The following is an 18,593-nucleotide window of genomic DNA, read 5'->3' as shown; positions in this document are numbered from 1 at the left end:
GGATTCAACCTCTGTATGTTTTCTTCCATGTTTTATGCTGGGACTCACTGGAGACCTTTGTAAGTAATCAAAGCTGTCCCTTTGTTTTTAATTCTGGCTTTTAGGGAATGCTGGAATTCCCTTTCCCCAAATTAAAAACTCATGCTTGGTTTATCTTTCTATTTCTGCAACAGAAAAATTGATCATAATTCAGTTGTAGTGTGCTTTCCCCTGGAACTTGTTTAAAATAGGTTGCTTTCTTGAAATAAGTGATAATGAATGGATCGTGACATGGATTTCGGAGGGGGAAATAAATAACTTTTCTTAATTGACAAATTGACACCAGTATTATCTTGGATGCAGAAAAGTCCAGTAGTTGCAATAGGCTTTTTAAGGGTGGTAGTAACCAATGAGAATAATCACTGTCTTAGAGCTCAGTCTTGGTTTTTAAAAAAATTTCAAATATATGTCACACATTTGTGAGAAGTGTTTATAAAAGTAATTGATGAAGTAAACATAGTGAAGGATGATGTTGTGTTATTTATGAGCCAGTGTGGAGCATGACTGGTAGTCCCCAGACATGGGTGTCCTGATCGAAGCTCTGCTGTGCTACCAAGCAAGACACTTCTCTCTGTGGATGCGTCTTGTAGAATGTGGTTAATAATACCAGCCGATCTCTTAGGGCGCTGTGCAGGTGCGTCACACCTGGTCCCTAATGCAGAGGAGGCAATTAACTGGGGCTTGGCCTCGCTCTTTAGACACCTCTGAACAGTGATCCTACGATGCTGCTAACTTTGGACAGAGTCCGCATTGTCTTTTGAGAAGAATGACTGGATCTCTTGGTACAAACACTGTAGAATACATAGTGTCTTTCTGTTGCTCTCTTCCCCAGAGCCCTATGAGTTCGTCTCCCTTGAATGGCTTCAAAAGTGGCTGGATGAGTCGACACCCACCAAGCCTATTGACAATCACGCTTGCCTGTGCTCCCATGACAAGCTTCATCCAGACAAAATATCAATTATGAAGAGAATATCTGAGTATGCAGCGGACATTTTCTACAGTAGATACGGAGGAGGCCCAAGACTAACTGGTAACTCTGGATGACTTTTCTGCATCAAGAATTCGTGGGGGCCAGGCATGATGTCCTATGCCTGTAATCCAAGTGGCTCAGGAGGCTGAAGCAGGACAGTTGCAAGTTCAGCACCAGCCTCAGCAATTTAGGATGGCCTTAAGTATCTTAGTGAAAATTAAAACTGGGCTGGGAGTGTGGCTTAGTGGTCAGGCACCCCTGGGTTCAATCCCGGGTTTAAAAAAACCATGGTGTACGTGGGCCTTCTCAGTGGGGTCTGGCGATTTGTCCCAAAGGTCTAGACCACATGTTCTCGTCCTTTGGAAGAGGGTTTGTTGAACAGAGTAGAAGTTAAACCATCAGTGTCACTCAAGGAAGCTTGGTCTTGGTCCCCTCCCAGTGTCCCCTACCAAGTAAACAAAATAGGAGCCTTTGAAAAAAACTACTCCCTGGTAGTTTGTTTCACATTATTCTCTTCAAGATAATTGAACCTTTGGTCAATTCAGCATCCTGTTCCTCCCAGGCTCTTGGGGATTGCTGACAGGTTGTGGAGCCCCCTAGGCAACTGTCTGTACTGGAGGTTGTTTCTTAGTTCATGAATGGCAGCTGCTTGACTCTGTGAATGCGTAGAGCTGTGACCGGCCACAAAGTATCCCGAGTCTATTGGATTCTGGCCGCCTGGAAACGTTTTCCTTTTCAGTGAAGAACTGGCTGCACAGGCCCCTTCCTGTTTGCACATGAGGCTGAGGAAATTACACGAGCCCCTCCTTCTTTCTAAAGTAAATGCTGTTTTCTGGTTGTGTACGACTTACTCTTAACTGACATTGAACTACAGACTTCTGTCCTTCTTACATACACACCTGGAGTTCTGCTTTCTAAATTTCCATTCTAAATCTGGTGAAATTAATAAGCTGTTCCAGGGAACAAACGACAACAGAAAGGTCTTTTCAGAGAATCACATTTTATATGATTCCTAGAATTGTGAATATTTCAGTCAGGCCCTTTATATTTCTTTCTTTCTTTCTTTTTTTTTTTTTTTTTTTGAAGATAACTTCAACATTTTATTATCTTCATAACAAAACAATGAACTTAGAACTGAATCACTTGGCCCTTTCTCTTTTTATCTCCTCCCAGTTCAAAATGCTTGCATCTCTTAATAGCCAACATTCTCTTAGATCTACAGTTAGGCTCAACACACTCAAGCCTCAGCACAATCTTCTTTGTAGTTTTAGCCTTTTTCCTGAAAATTGGCTTAGTCTGCTCACCATAGCCACTCTGTTTCCTGTCATAGCGCCGCTTTCCCTGTGCATACAGAGAATCCTTGCCTTCTTGTACTGTGTCACTTTGTGGGGTGGTGTTTGCCACACTTCTTACAGAACGTCCGGCGGGTCTTAGGAACGTTCACCATGTTTGCGGGAGCGTTATCGGAAAGGAAAGCCGGCCCTTTATATTTCTTTCTTTCTTTTTTTTAACTGCTCTTTACTTGGAAGATGACCTCTGCATGAAGGTCCTTCCATGTATAGTTGTTAGATATAATGACTTCCCCCAGCCTTAATTATGTGATTATCATCTTATTGCATTCGCATTGTGCTTAGATAGTTATAGTGAATTATAACATTTTATCTCTTCATACAGATACAATATTGCTGTCTTGAAATTCAAATCACCAAAATAATTGAAGATATATACCCATATACTATGTTACCAAAGTTTGTGACAATTCAGAATTCATCTGTTTTATGAAGTGTTAACAGCAATTCCTAAGGAAGCATGTGTGAATGAAGTGTCTTTTCACTTTCTTCTAGTGAAAGCCCTGTGTAAGGAATGTGTAGTAGAGCGTTGTCGCGTTTTGCGTCTGAAGAACCAGCTAAATGAAGATTACAAAGCTGTCAATAATCTCCTAAAAGCAACAGTAAAGGGGTATGTTGCACAGCATATTGGATAATGGTATACTGAAAATCTCCAAGTAATAATTAAGCATCTGATGGGAAAAAAAAGGAGTTGGGGTTTCCATGAGAAGGTTGTGGTAGATGGCCAAACCAGATCAAAAGCAAATTTTGCAGTGATTTGCGTCCTTGGGTTGAAAAAGCATCCTGTGGGTGTTGGGGACCCCTGAGGGAGGATGAAGGAAGCGTGGCCGCCGGCGCGCCCAGTGGGACATTTTGTCAGACAAGTCCGGTGCATTGGGGGTGTGTTGAGCCCCACCCTACCAGGGGCCTCTGCTCAGAGACCAGTGAATGACTCATGGATGGGACTCATGGTACCATGAGTTTAATTTCTATATCTCTGCAATGAAGATTAATGTAGTTGACTATTTTGGGTCATTTCACAAACAGCACACGGAGTGATGTGAATGCATGTGTGGGTAGACGTGGAGCACAGATCTATAAATGTAGGCTGTATGTATTGTGAGTAGAACCTGACGTGAAAGAATGTGCCTATTTAACTGGTATGATTAGCGTAAGTGTATAGGACCGTGGGAGAGGCAGGACAGGACGGAAACAAACCGCCAGATACCTGCAAGTCTGCATAGGAGGCGTGAACAGGGTGGAAATGAGGAATGGGTTAAAGAAAACCGCTCCCCAGCCAACTCTGAATGGGATTGACTCTGAAAGGGATTCACGTTGGCGCGGTCAGCACAGGGATAGAAAGGAGGAGCATGAGAGGAAGTGTTACCGGTGATCCTAACAGTCGCTTTGTTGCACAGCACGGATGGATTCTGGGTGGGGAAATCCTCCTTGCGGAGTTGGCGCCAGCTCGCCCTTGAACAACTAGATGAGCAAGATGGCGAAGCAGACCAAAGCAATGGTAAAGTGAACGGCAGCAGCTTCAGTAAAGTACCGAGGGGCTCGTTGTGAAACTGGAACATTTGTTCACAGTAGAGTTGGTTTAATACCCCTCTGTAAAGACAACCTTGGTTCAGTCTAAATATCTCAAAGAGAGTAAGGGCAAATAATATGTGTTTTTGTTTTGTTTTTTGTTTTTGTTTGGTGGGTTTCCGGGTATTGAACCGTGGGGCAACTGAGCTACGTCCCCAGTCCTTTTTGTTTTTATTTGAGACAGTCTCTCTAAGTTGTCAAGGCTGAGCTTGATTTGCAGTCCTGTCTCAGCTTTCCCAGTCATTGGGATTACTGTCTGTCACTGTACCCCAGACAAATAAAAGATTTTTAAACAGACTCACTTTCACCTGGAATTCTTTAATAGTCAGTTATGCTTCTGGGTACCAGATCCGTCTACTTAATCACATGGAAATTATGTTAATTAGCTGTACCTTAAACGTTTAAGAAAGGCAAATCTGGAAATTGCAGAGCATATATTAAGTTTGTTTAGTTGTAGTTCTATGCTACACTCTGGGGCTGCTCTGGTCAAGAAAACGTGTATGCACTTCTGTGCTTTCCATTGAGAGAGGGCAGGTTTCAAATAGCTGTTTGCTTGTAAATTCTTAAGAGACACCCAAGAAATCTGAAACTTTTTTTTTTTTTTTTTTTTTTTTTTTTTGTGGCACTGGGGATTGAACCCCCCAGGGCTTGTGCTTGCGAGGCAAGCACTACTACCAACTCTATCTCCCCAGCCCTCTGAAACATTTTTCAAATAGGAATTTGTGTTAACTGTAACTGAAATCACTAAATTTTATTTGTAATTAGCACTTAGTACACAAAGGAATTAAGGCATTGAATTATTTTTAGGTTTAAAATGGGACTGGAGATTTGATGATACTTACTCAGTCAGAGCATAGTTACCCTAAGCATTAACCCACATTTAGGAATCCATGTGCAATTACTTCACTTGATTTCCTTTTTCTGTTTCTTTTTGTTGTTGTGGTGCAGGGGTTTTAAACCCAGGGCCTCCCACATGCAAGGCGAGTGCTCTGCCACTAAGCTGTATGCCAACCCCACTTAATTTCTCATTTCCAAATATTAGTGTTCACATAACATGTATTTATTCTAATTACCTTAATGTTCATGACCTTTTACCTGAACGATCTGGTACTCTCTACATCAAGCATCTTGTGTTCTGTTGTCTTCATCTGGCATAGACCTTGCCACGTGGTCATCACATTTTTGAAGAAAATGGAAGCACGGTTTGTCACCATTCCTCTTCAGCACTCTGAGCAAGTCCTCGGTCTGGGGCCGGTGGGCGATGTCAGGGGGCACAGGCAACACCGTCAGCCCCTTCCGTTGTGCTGCTAAAAAACATTTTCAAATATGAAGAGTTTTGCCTTTTGATTAGAATATTTATGAATTTGACATTGATTTCAGGTTTCTATTTTCCCCCCATCTTTTAAAAAGCACACCTGTTGCGGGTGTTGCCACAACAGTGTGTGTTTGATGTTGGCGGTTTCTTGAGCCTCCTTGTTTATCAATATCGGTCTCTTCGTTTTAAGTAAAGTGGGATGTCATAATAAAAAGCACCTTGATGTTGGCCTAGCTGAAAAATATTTTTTTCTTGTTGCTTTCAGGATAATAGGCTTCTCTCCTTTCCCCCTTGGAAAAATTTAAAAGCTTGATGCAGCATAAATGTAACAATGTAGCACTTCAAAGCCCTCCCACAAGACCTGGTCCCCGGACGTAGTGGCTTTTAATAACAGCTCTTACAAGCACAGCTGTGTACCCCTTCCAGGCACAATAACATAGCTTTTTAGTTTGGTGGCTCTATTTTATGATGTGAATATATTACATTTATTCTCCCAGTTCTCTTTCAACTCTTCATAACTAGTCTGTAAAGTATAGAAGTAGTTCCCACCCTTGTACGTTCTTGCACTGACATTTTTACAAATTTTCAGATTATTTCTGAGATAAAATCCAAGAAATTTTTGGGTTAAAAAATTACTTACATTTGCCACATACTGGGACATATTAATAAGTTTCCTTCAGAAAGCGTATTAGAGTTTGTTTCTGCATCCTTTTTTCAATATGAAGAAATGTATCAGGGCTGGGCTGTGGCTCAGGAGTAGAGCACTTGCTAGCATGTGTGAGGCGCTGGTTCGATTCTCAGACTGCATATAAATAAGTAAATAGAATAAAGATTCATCAACAACTAATAAGAATACTAAAAAAAAGAAAAGAATATATCAAAACACATTAGTTTTTAATCTGTCTGATATAGGAAAATGACGTAGAAGTGTTGAGCTTTGTTTTCCAAAAGTTTCCATTGAGATTAACCAGCTTCTCATTTGAAAAGTTCCTTGTGTTTGTGTGTGACCCAGCAAATAGACACAGTTACGATGTCACATCTTTTCTTTGGCCTTTGTCCTTTTCTCCCCAGTACCCCCAGGCCCTTAGGTTGGTTTGTTTTTGGTGTTTTGTTCGTTTGTTTGTTTTGCAGTGCTTCACTGAACCCAGGAGCATCCCCCCTGAACTGCATTCCTGCCCCACATCCTCCTCTCTTTTTCCTAGTACTGAGCATTGAACCCAGGGGCACTGAACCACTTAATGCCCCGGCCTTTTAAAAATATTTTGTTTTGGTACAGGGTCTCACTAAATCGCCCAGACTGACCTCAGAGTTATGGTGCTTCCGCCTTCGCCTCCCTCAAAGCTCTCTGCCTGGCTCTGCCTGAGTTTTTTGTTTGTTTCCTTTGCTTTCTGCAGCAATGGGATCAAACCCAGGGCCGTGCATGCGAGGCAAGTGTTCTACCTCCACACTACCCCTCGCCGTACTAGAGGCGTTTGTTGGTTAGCAAGTGGTCCTTGTGTGTATAAAGAATATTTTATTCTAATCCCCCAGTACTTAAGACGTCTTTATTCATGTTCCCTATGTATACAAAATTTGGTCTTTGTAGATACAATAGCTATAAATTGGTAGTACCATAGTATGTAGTGAAGTAGGAAAAGCAGATAAGGAAAGAGAAATGTTAATAGGAAAAGAAGCAAATTTTTTGTATGTTTGATGCTAAAGTTCTCACTTGATTTGCCTTTGGAGCTTTGTGTTCAACCCCTACAAGAGTAGGTCGGTGAAAGTGGCATGTCGTGTAGATGAGTAACGTGGTTTATAACAAAATATTCTGAAGACTTTAACGAGAATTAATAGGGTATGTAAATTATTTTTCATATTGAAAAACGGCACATTTTCTTGCATAACCTAAATTGTTAAAGTTAGCTGTCATTGAGGTATTTTTCATTCCTTTTAAGGGAGCAAAATGTAATAGTTTTGAACAGAATTGTGTAGGAATCAATTGAATCTAATTTTCAAAATTATTGAAAGTTTTCTTTGTTCCAAATTGTGCACAGTAGTGTGTCTGCTGCCTTGAACTTAAGTCCATCTGTGAGTGCAGTTATCTGTATTTCTTTTGATTAGATGAATCAAAGGAAGAAAGAAAAGAAGAGGAGGAGGAATTAAATTTCAATGAAGACATTTTGTGTCCACATGGTAAGCTGGAAGCATGAACCTGTTATTAGCTCGACCTCGGTGAATGGTACGTGCCTTGGTGACTGTCCTACACTTGCTCCAGGTACCTCATCCGGTGTGGCAGTGTCCTGCAGGACCCGGATCTGAACTGCGCTCGAGGTTAACCTTCTGCTGTCCTGCCCGTCTTAACCACGGGTTTCTCTTGCCTGGCTTGCCAGTCTTGCACGCCTTTTCTTCTTACCTTGCACAAAATATAACCTCCCGTCTCACCTGTATTTAGAGGCAGTCCCTAGCAAGCAGGTTCCTTGTCACCTATGGCATCAAAGGCGTTTGAGTTTGGTGGGAAGACTTTGTTTCCATGTCTACACCTTCATTGAACTTAAACACTTTAAGAAAAGATTTTCCTTTATTGTTAGGGCTCTTTCTGGTTTGGTTTCTTTGGTACTTTCTATTTGCTACATGCCACATGCCATGAGCTGGTTGCTGTTAGTGAGCAATAAATCTAACCCTTACTTAATCCTGTGGGTTTCTTCCTTGGTCGTGGCGAGTGCTCCCTCGATTACAACACACTTGCACCGTGGTCCCACGAGGGATTCACCGTGTGGGATGAGAGTCGTTCTATGCAAGGGTCTACTTTCCAAAGCTTTCGCCCTTTTTTGAGATGGTGTCTCAACATGTTGGCCACCTGGCCTTGAACATCTGGGCTCCCACTGTCCTCCACGTGGCTGGGTCTACACGTGGTGCCTGTGTCCGGCCATGCTTTCTTTTTTGGTACTAGGGATTAAAGCCAGGTATGCTTAACCACTGAGCTGCATTCCCAGCCCTTTTATTTTTTGAGACTGGGTCTCATTTCGTTGCTTAGGGTCTCACAAAATTGCTGAGGCTGCCTTTGAACTCAAAATTCTTCTGCCTCAGCTTCCCAAGCCACTGGGAACGTAGGCATGAGCCACCAATCCTACCTGTCCTCTTAGACTATTTTTTAAAAATTAAATAGGCAATGCATTTTCTGACTTGCACGTGCCTGATTCTGGGTTGGGCGAGCAGTTATGCATTATAGTAAGTCTGAATACTTCTTGACTTTTCCAACTTAATTTGTTTTTAGTTCTCATCCATCTTTATTTAGCCTTTTAAAAGTTTTGTTTCTTCTATTCTCTGTTCATCATTGTGGCTGGTATATTTAAGAAAACCTTTGCATTGTATTTTAGTGATGTTTTGGTAGGCACTGAAAAAGAGTTTTGAAACTTGACTTTGTACTGGGGGCACAATCATTGGGGGGTACGTGTGGCATGCGCGAGGCCCTGGGTTCCATCCCCACAGACCTACACATCAGTATTATCCAAGGTTCTGGCATCAGCTGGTGCGTTTTTCTGGCTTTTTTTCCTTTTCTTCCAATTTTGTTTATGTTAGCGTGTTTGGCAGATGTAATAAATCCATGGATCTTCCATATCCATATACTCTTGTGGTGCTGGGGATCAAACCCAGGGCCTGGTGCTTGCAAGGCAAGCACTCTACCAACTGAGCTATCTCCCCAGCCCCCATGTACTCCTTTAAGTGAGTAACCTCTGATCTTCCTGTAACATATCTTTTTTATTTCCTAATTTGCTTAGAACTTGTACAGTTCTTGTTTGGGGACTTTTTAATTCCTCTTTGGATGTTCTTTCGCCAAAATTATTATAGTATGAACTAGATTTTATTGGGGATGGGGAGGGAGGGCTGTTTATACAGAATCAAATCTCATTTTAAAGTAGATTTATTTATATACACTTTTTTTTCTTTTTTGCGGTGCTGGGGATCGAACCCAGGGACTTGTGCTTGCAAGGCAAGCACTCTACCAACTGAGCTATATCCCCATTCCCTAAAGTGGATTTATATTTTTGCCAGAAGAAGCTTTTGCGTATTAGGATATCCAGTTATGTTTGGATTACATCCCTCACAACTGGTTCGATCTTACATTGAAAGAGTGTTCAGAGGACGAATTTAGGTTGGCGTTCTCTTTTGATATTTTAGAAACGTTTCTTATGGCAGGGTACTAATCTAATGTCTAAAAATGTGTATGTTACATGTTCAAGTTGATTATGGTGAAGTTGCAGGCACTATTCTAATATATTAACATACTAATTGATATGCTAATCAATTCTAATTAATAAACCAATAGGTTAAATGATAGAGCAACATGCTATTGGGTCCCCGTTACTTCTGCAAGACTTCTGTTTCTGTTCTTCACACTTGAATGAATCCTACTCCTTTAAAAAATGACAGAAAATTAAATTTAGAAACATGACTAAGTAGAGTGACTTTCTGTTTATTACCTATTAAACTGCAGTAAATGACTTATTAAAATACTTTTATCCGGGCATGGGGGCACCGGGGGCGGGGGGGGGGGGGAGCACACACCTGTAATCCCACTGACTCAGAAACCTGAGGCAGGAAGATCATAAGTTCAGTGTCAGTCTCAGGAACTTAGTGAGGCCCTAGCAGCTTAAGGAGACCTGTCTCGATTTAAAAGTAATAATAATAATAACAACAACAGTATAAAAAAGACTTGGGGATGTAGTTCAGTTATACAGCACCACAGGGTTCAATCCTTAGTTAACCACAACCCACCCACCCACCCAAAAAACTCACACAATCTTTTGTATTCCTAGCACTGCATAAAAAATTAATAAGATGTAAAAATTGAAGAGAGAATACTGATTGCAGAAGTAAGTTAGGATTGTTTTTCCTATCCCTGTGAGTTATACATGTGCCAGGCACGTGCTCTATCTCCGAGCTGCACACCAGCCTTCTGCTGATTGACATATTAAAGTGTGTGTGTGTTCCTGTTTCCTTCATTTTCTTTTCTGAACCACATGAAATTGTACCACAAAAGTACAAAGGAAGAGTCTCTGCCCCCAGCCGCCGCCCCCTTTTTTTTTGGCCTGGTGCCCACCTTGATCCCAAGACGTTGGGTTTGCTGGACAAGGGCTCACGCTGATCTAGCCCCCCTTTCCTGGCTTTTCTCTCTTTAAAATAGAGGGTACTGCACAGTTCTTTCTGAATCGGGTTGTGAAGTCTACCTTAAATCTTTTTTTTTTTTTTTTAACAATGACTGCATTGTGTATCAGTATAAGGTTGTACCAAATTGTGATTTGATAATTGATTTGATCCTTTTTTTCCTCCCCAATAAATTCCTTAATTATATCTGAGAATAGGCATGTTGGAGTAAGTTTTTTTTTTTTATTTCAGGAAATTAAGATGAATAATGAATAGCCTCAGAAAGAAAATAAACACATATATATATATTATGACTAGTCTATCTGGAAGTAAGTTTATGAAAACAAAATGATCTTTTCTTTGGATTATTCAAAGCACAGTAAGAGGTGAGGGCTAGAAGTTGAGAAGATGGTTTTGATGTGTTAGGATTATGGGATGTGGTTCAGACAGACCTGTGTGTCCTTCCAGCTGTGTTCACCTCCTGTGTTGCCTGTGGTACAGTCAATATATGTATGTTTATTTTCTGAGAAGGTTATTCATCTTAATTTCATGAAATTAAAAAAAACTTAATCCAACATGCCTATTCTCAGATATAATTAAGGAATTTATTGGGGAGGGGGAAAAAAAGGATCAAATCAATTATCAAATCACAATTTGGTACAACCTTATACTGATAGAAAATTCACATTTCTGTTTATCCCTCTATGGATTTTTGCATGGTACGTATTGTGTATTTAGAAACTCTTTGGCTTCATTACTCTTAATACACTATAGGTACGTTGCCAATGGGCGTAGAAACAAGTGGTTTGGGAAACTTAAGGTGTGTCTGGAGACAAGTGTGGTTCACTAATTTGTCTCTGGGAACAGTTGAAAGAGTAGAAAATACCACAATTAGAGTCAGAGGAGAAAGTCCCTGAAGAGCTCACTGTGTGCAACAAAATGTAAACTCTGGAAGGTCTGCTGAGGTTACAGGTCGCTTGACACTTCTGGGATCTGAGAAGAGGCAGGTGGCCATGACTAGCGTCATTCTTGTTGTCCTTGGAAGTTGTGAACATTGCAGTGGTTCTTGAAGATAGACTGCACATAGCAAATTGGAGCCTGCCTGGAAGTTTTCCAGATTGATCAGTAGGTTGCTTATGGAATTGGGAACTGCAGGCCCTGTGAGGCCAAGCCAACCATGACAGCCGTCAATTCAGTACAAGATGGTTTCAGTAACTCCCGAACGGTAGCCCATGAGGTCTGCAGAGTACCCTGCAGGCCTTTGAGACTATGGAGATGAAGTGCTGCGAACTCTGGGGCTCCAAGACCCCAGGCCCTCTCCACGCCCCCTTAATTGCAGGGAGAAAGGTTTGAAAATGCATGCTTCTAGCCTCATGTCCTCTTTCTCTCTCTCGATTCTCCAACCACAGACTTAGAATGAGGACTGAAAATTGGGGTTAGTGGGTAGCCTTTTTTTTTTTTTTTTTTTTTTTTTTTTTTTTTTTTGCGGTGCTGGGGATTGAACCCAGGGCCTTGTACTTGCAAGGCACGCACTCTACCAACTGAGCTATATCCCCAGCCCAGTGGGTAGCTTTTTGAGAATTAAAGTGAAATAAAAAATTTAGAGGGTTTTTTTGTTGTTGTTTTTGATTTTTGTTGCATGTGGGTGTGCCAGACCCCAGGAACAAATCAGAGATTTTTGCAAATAAGAGATAAAGAGGACCTGTAGTTTTTATTAAGTCCGAGGAGTAGGAAATAGATTTGGGGGAAATTTTCTGAAATTTAATAAATGAAAAGTAAATATTTTCATCTTTTTTTAATGTAATTTTTTTTTTTTTTTTTTTTTTTTTTAAACTTCAGGCGAGTTGTGCATATCAGAAAATGAAAGAAGACTTGTTTCTAAAGAGGCCTGGAGCAAACTGCAGCAGTACTTCCCAAAGGCGCCCGAGTTTCCAAGTTACAGAGAGTGCTGCTCCCAGTGCAAGGTACTGCGCTCTCCACGGAGTGAGGGCGCCTCCGCCCTATCCCAGGGGAAGTCAGGGCGTGCTTCCAGTGGGTGGGCAGAGGAGGCATGCTGGAGCTGTCACAGCAGACAGCCGATCGCTTCGTTGTCTTTCAGATTCTAGAAAGAGAAGGTGAAGAAAATGAAGCCTTACATAAGATGATTGCCAACGAGCAAAAGACTTCTCTTCCAAATTTGTTCCAGGACAAAAACAGACCCTGTCTCAGTAACTGGCCAGAGGTACAGCGCATCCCTTAAGGACCAGAAGCCTCTCTTGAGGCCTTTGCTGCATCCCAGTGAGTTGTCCCAGAGCCGCCTGAGCTGCACCCATCCCCTCCTTCAGGGGTCTGATGGGCTCCCTCCAGCAGGTGCTGTCGGCAGAGGGCTGCGTCCATGTTACTGTAGGATTTGAATAAGGAAACCCACGTTATAGTGCGAGGGATTTTAGTGAAGAATGGGGTGAATCAACGTGTCTTCTTGTGACTTCTTGTGTTCTAGGATACGGATGTGCTCTATGTCGTGTCCCAGTTCTTCGTAGAAGAATGGCGGAAGTTTGTCAGGTAGAGACCTACTCCCCTTCTTGGAGCTGACTCGTGCTGTTTGAAGTGTTCGTGGTTTGCATTGGTGTCTGTGGCACCCTTCTTGGTTATTTTCACGAACATACGCTGAAATTTTTCTTTTCTATTAAATTATCTCAAACACTGAATTACCAAGGACCCTTTTACGTATATCTTTTAAGTTTTATATAATCACCGTTTTTTAAATCTTCCCTTCATGTAATGGTGAGGTGTGTTTATCCTCTGTCTCTTCTGAATAGAAAACCTACCAGATGCAGCCCTGTGTCATCAGTTGGAAACAGCGCCCTTCTGTGTCCCCATGGGGGACTCATGTTTACATTTGCTTCCATGACCAAAGAAGATTCGAAACTGTGAGTTTCTTCTCTTCTTATGATTGTCTACTTCTAATGGTTTTTAAAATATGTTCTGGAAACTTCTCATCCAACATAAGCATTCTATTTTAAGAATCTGGTTGTTCACTAAATTACAGTCTTTTGGATGCTCTGTAGAGAGAGCAGTTGTCTTTGAAAAGAGAAAGACCAAGAGACTGTTCCCACGAGGCCACGGTTTCAATATGACCACAGTCTTTGGTCCTCATTCCCAAAAGGCAGACTTAAGTGAAATTCTCTAAAATAAAGATTAAATTCATTAACCATAGCAAAGCCACCCACTGGTGTTACTATCCTCATTGTAATTTGGACAGAATTAGTTTCAAACTGTTGCTACTGTAATCACTTACTTTCATGTACAGTAATTGCTTTATGTTTAGGAATTTCCTATTTGAGTTGGGGCTTTCTGGAATGAACCAGATTCTTCCCAGAGATGGCAGGTGGGGGGTGTATTTTAAGATCATGCAGGTCTGGGAGCTCCACGTGGGAACTTTCCACTCTTACTCCCTTCTGCAAGACCTGTGCTGTTGTTTTATATGCTCTGATTGAGGCGCATGGCCAGTCTTGGGCTCCAAGATAGAAAACAGGCTTCTTAGGCCCATGACATCATGCGGCTGCCTAGACAATGGTAATACTTTAGTCTTTGTTAATATCAATCTTGGCTTCAAAACATGGTGCTCAAAAAAACTCTTAAGAAAGAAAAAAAAAAAGTTTTAGGGTACCAGGAATTAAACACGGAGGTATTTTAACACTGAGCTACCTCCCCAGCCCTTTTTTATATTTAATTTAGAGGCAAGGTCTACCGAGTTGCATAGGGCCTCCCTAAATCACTGAGGCTGACTTTGATCCTCCTGCCTCAGCCTCCCAGGCTGCTGGGATAATAGGCATGCACCACCAAGCCCAGCTGAAAAATTCTTTAGGACTGAGGGTATTGCTGACTGGTAGTGTTTGCCTGACATGCTTGGATTTGGTCCCTGCACCAGAGAAAAGAAAAACAAAAACAAATTCCAAACCCAAAAGTTTTTTTTTCTTTTTTCTTTTTTCTTTTTTTGACGGTGCTGGGGATTGAACCCAGGTCCTTGTGCCTGCAAGGCAAGGGCTCTACCCACTGAAATATATCCCAGCCCCCTTTTCTTCTTTTTCTTAATCTGGCAATTGAACACAAGGGCATTCTGTCCTGAGCTACATCCCCATCCCTTTTTGAGACTAACCTTAGTCTTGCTAAGGTGCTGAGGCTGGTCTGAAACGTGATCCTGCTGCTTCAGCCTCCTGAATAGATGGGATTGCAGGCGTGCACCACCATGCCCGGCTAGTTGTGCACGTCTAAATTTGTGTTCATAGTATATTCTTTAAAGTAGTAGTGTGACTGGCATAGTGGTGCATACCTGTAATCCTGGTGGCTCGGGGACTGACAGGAGGATTGTAAGTTCCAGGCCAACCTCAGCAACTTGACAAGCCTCTCAGCTTTAGTGAGGCCCTGTCTCAAAACCAGAAACCAAAATGGGCTTGGGGATGTAGCTCAGTGTTAAAGTGTCCCCCTGGACTGGATCCCTAGTACCCAAGGAAAGGAAAGGAAATAGTGTGTAAGAAAGATAAATAATTTTAAATGGGTTATTTTCAATTTTTAGCATAGTCTTGCTGATGTGTAAATTTATTAATGGGCTAGTGAGAACATAGTGAAAATTTAAATTTGTCTTATGAAATGATATGCCCTGGTTTTTGGTTCTATGACTTTTAAAGTATATCTTTAAGCAATTACAAGAACATTTTTAAATACATAAATTTTATGTTTTACCAGTCATTGACAGTGCTCTCTGAATAAAAATTTGCACCCTTATGCTGATGTTTACAGTATAATGGGAAGGGTGTTTTTTAAGAAATCGTGGGATCTGAATTCTCTTTGCAGCTCAACCATTTTCTTGTTTTATAGACAGGAAAGCCAACAGGGTTTTGAGGTATTTAAGATCTCACACAGGTTGAGTAAATCTTCTCCGAGGGGCTGGGTCGTGGCTCAGTGGTGGAGCACTTGGCTGCCACGTGTGAGGCGCTGGGTGCGATCCTCAGCACCGCATATAAACAAACAAAAAAGTAAATAAACCTCATCTTAAAAAAAGAAATTCTTGGGATCAGACATGTTTGAGCTTTTTGGCTTTTGGAATATTTGCGTTGGCTTTGCTGGTTGATGATCCTTAACTAGATCCAAAATCCAAAATGTTCCAGAATCCACAGTTTTTGGAGCACTTACATGATGCCCAAAAAAGTCAGAGTTTGGATTTAAGGTTTTCAGGTTAGAGATGCTCAACCGTGTAGAATAGTCTATAAAACGAGTCAGATACAAATTTGTTTTTTACTGCAGGTTGAAACCACATGAACTCAGTGAGCTGTGCTCCCCAATCTCCAGCCCCTTTTCTTTTTTTTATTTAAAAATTGAGGGGGGTGGCTGGGTTTATAGCCCAGTTGGCTGCCTTTCAAACAAAGGGCCCTGGGTTCGATCCCCAGCACCGCAAGAGAAAAAAAAATTGAGGGGGGAGCGGGCGGCGCAGGATTTCTTTTCTTTCCAGACAGGATACTAAGGTGCCAAGTCTCGTAGGGCCTTGATCGTGATCTTCCGCCTCAGCCTCTTGAGTGGCTAGGGTTAAAGGCATGTTCCATACCAGTTTTTTTTTTTTTTAATTTTGTTTTTAGGTCTTGATAGATCTTTATTTTACTCATTTATTTATATGTGGTACTGAGAATCGAACCCAGGGCCTCACACATGCTAGGCAAGTGCTCTACCACTGAGCCACAGCCCCAGCCCTACACCCAGCTTTGAATGACTTTTAACACCTTAGAAAGCTCTTGCATCCCAAGGAGTAAGATTTTGATTTATTTATTCATTTTTTACAGTAATGGAGATTGAATTTAGGGGTGATTTATCACTGCACTCAATCCCCAGTCCTTTTTTATTTTTTATTTTGAGATAGAGTCTCACCAGGTTGCCCAGACGGGCCTCGAATTTGCTGAGGCTAGCCTTGAACTTGCCGTTTTCCTCCCTCAGCCTCCTGAGTCACTGGGATTAATAGTTGTGCACCACTGCACCCAGTTCAAGTAGGAAGACTTCATGTATTTTATTTTATATGTGACAGATCAATTTGTTGAAAGTTATAATTGTGATGAAGAGATAAACACTGTCCAGTCAGAAGAGAGAAGCTATGCCATGATTCAAATAAGGAAAAGCTTGGGGAGGGTTATTAGAGGGAGTAATGGGGGATGGCTAGTGCGGACTGCAGAGGGTTTTAAGGAACGCAGGCCTAGCAGGTGTGGGGCACCTGTGCCACCCTGAGCACCCAGCCTGCAGTGCAGTGACCCCTGGGTGCCTTCCTGGGCATCCCTGCAGGAAACCCTGGAGCTCTGAAGAAAGCTGGCCCCCAGGAGGGCCAGTGCTGAGGCTGATCAGCTCCACACTCTGGTGCCCTCTGGTGCAGAGACCGGATTTCCTGATGCCTGCAGAGGAGACATGTTTGTAAAGCTTATCTCATCACAGCGCAGGACAAGAATGATGGGTTTGGAGCTCAGAAGCAGTCAGTTAGTATTTGGCATAGAAGGTACGACTCGGGTCTTCTAGGGCTCTTGAGATTCAGGCTCCCTAGTTACGTATCCTCCCTAAATCTTCAAATTTAAGAATTTGTGACCCCAGCTACTTGGGAGGATGAACCAGGAGGATCACAGATTCAAGGCCAATATGAGCATCTTGGCAACCCTGTCTTAAAAAATAGAAGGGGTTGGGGATGGAGCTTAGTGGTAGAGCATCTCTGTATTTGGTTTCCAGTACACAGAATGAAAAACACAAAAACATTTGAAAATTCTGGAGTGTGTGTATAGTTTAAATTATGAAACCAGTTCTGTGTGGTCCAGACTGACTTCTTACTTGGGGTCCTCCCGTCTAAGCCCCTCCAGTAGTTAGGATAACCAGCATGCACCACCACGCCTGGCTAGGATTTTGTGTTCTTCACTCAAGTGGGGATTGTATGTTTGAGATTCCTGTTACTTTTTCCATTTGTGGCAAGTCCATATTAATGAGATTATTTCAGAGTATTTGGCCGTCATATGCAGGTGGTAGATATGGTAGGTTTTTTGATACAGGAATGGATGTCTCGATATGATTTGATACTCTAGAAATTGGTCACGATTGCTGTTAATGGTGCAAAGCGTGCACAGGCTCTTGCTTTAGGGCAGCCTTTGCTGCTTCCTTACCTCCAAAGCATGATGGCTAACTTTTTTCTTTAAAAGTGTGTGTGTGTGTGTGTGTGTGTGTGTGTGTGTGTCTTGTCTGTGTATGTTGGGGGTGCTGTACTGGGGATTGGCCTGAAGGGGCCCCAGCCCCTTTTAATTTTTGAAGCAGACTCCTGCTTTACCTGTGGCCCAGGCTGGCCTTGAACTGTCATCCTCCTGACTCGGCTTCCCTAGTTGTAGGGCTCATAGGGGTGTACCACCGTGCTTGGCCCTCATTTGAAGTTTTAAAACCATAATAAAACAATGTAGTTTGAATGTAGGGGTGTTTAATTATGTACTGAAGTGAAAAGGAAGTAGGATTTTTAAAGTGGAAAAGTAGCAACTTTTAATAAACAAACTTTTTAAATAGATTATGAGCCTCAGACGATTTGTGAGCATCTGCAGTACTTGTTTGCCTTGTTGCAAAACAGTAATAGACGATACATTGATCCATCTGGATTTGTTAAAGCCTTGGGATTGGACACTGGGCAACAGCAGGTAAGAACTTTGTTTTTTCATATTCAGAGAAGTCTTTTTTAATTTAAAAAATATTTTTGTAATTGTAGATGGACAGAATGCTCTTATTTTATGTTTATTTTATGTGATTCTAAGGATTGAACCCAGTGCCACATGTGCTAGGCAAAGGCTGTGCCACCGAGCTACAGCCCCAGTACTGCAGGAATGTCAAGTGTTCTTTTTTTGTTGTTGTTGGTATCAGGGATTGAACCCAGGGATGCCTAACCTCTAAACCTCACCCCAGCGCTTTTTTGTATTTTATTTAGAGACAGGGTCTCAGTGAGTTGCTAAGTGCCTCACTAAATTGCTGTGGCTAGTTTTGAACTTGTGATCCTCTTGACTCAACCTCCTGAGTTGCTGGGATTACAGGCATGCAACACCACACCTTAAGTGTTCTTTGGAATCTTTTAAGGGAAGATGAATTGGGACATTAAAAAAGAAAAAACTGGGGGGGGGGGGGGAGTATAGTCCAGTAGTAGAGCTCTTGCCTAACATGCAGTAAAGACCAGGGGTTGATTCACAGTATTGCCAAA

General features: G+C 41.9%; 1 protein-coding gene, 1 long non-coding RNA gene and 1 pseudogene across 3 annotated transcripts in view; 2 read left to right on the top strand and 1 right to left on the bottom strand.

Moving 5' to 3' along the window:
• Nucleotides 1-18,593, top strand: part of USP48 (ubiquitin specific peptidase 48) — a 99,348-nt gene that overhangs the window by 33,886 nt on the left and 46,869 nt on the right. Inside the window, 1 exon segment of the mRNA XM_079128599.1 lies at nt 17,915-18,042. Coding sequence (XP_078984725.1) covers nt 17,915-18,042 — 128 coding nt within the window.
• On the bottom strand, nt 2,097-2,479 carry LOC306654584 (large ribosomal subunit protein eL42-like; annotated as a pseudogene). The gene has a single exon. The product of its transcript is annotated as a large ribosomal subunit protein eL42-like (transcript).
• Nucleotides 7,217-13,313, top strand: LOC306654811. The gene is made up of 5 exons (XR_013762061.1): nt 7,217-7,414; nt 12,206-12,330; nt 12,465-12,587; nt 12,846-12,907; nt 13,165-13,313. It is a non-coding gene; the product is annotated as an uncharacterized lncRNA (long non-coding RNA).

This window comes from Sciurus vulgaris (assembly GCF_902686455.1).
Source record: "Sciurus vulgaris genome assembly, chromosome: 1".
Taxonomy (NCBI): Eukaryota; Metazoa; Chordata; class Mammalia; order Rodentia; family Sciuridae; genus Sciurus; species Sciurus vulgaris.
Note: the sequence above shows the minus strand (reverse complement) of the source record. Positions and strands in the feature narration are given on the sequence as shown.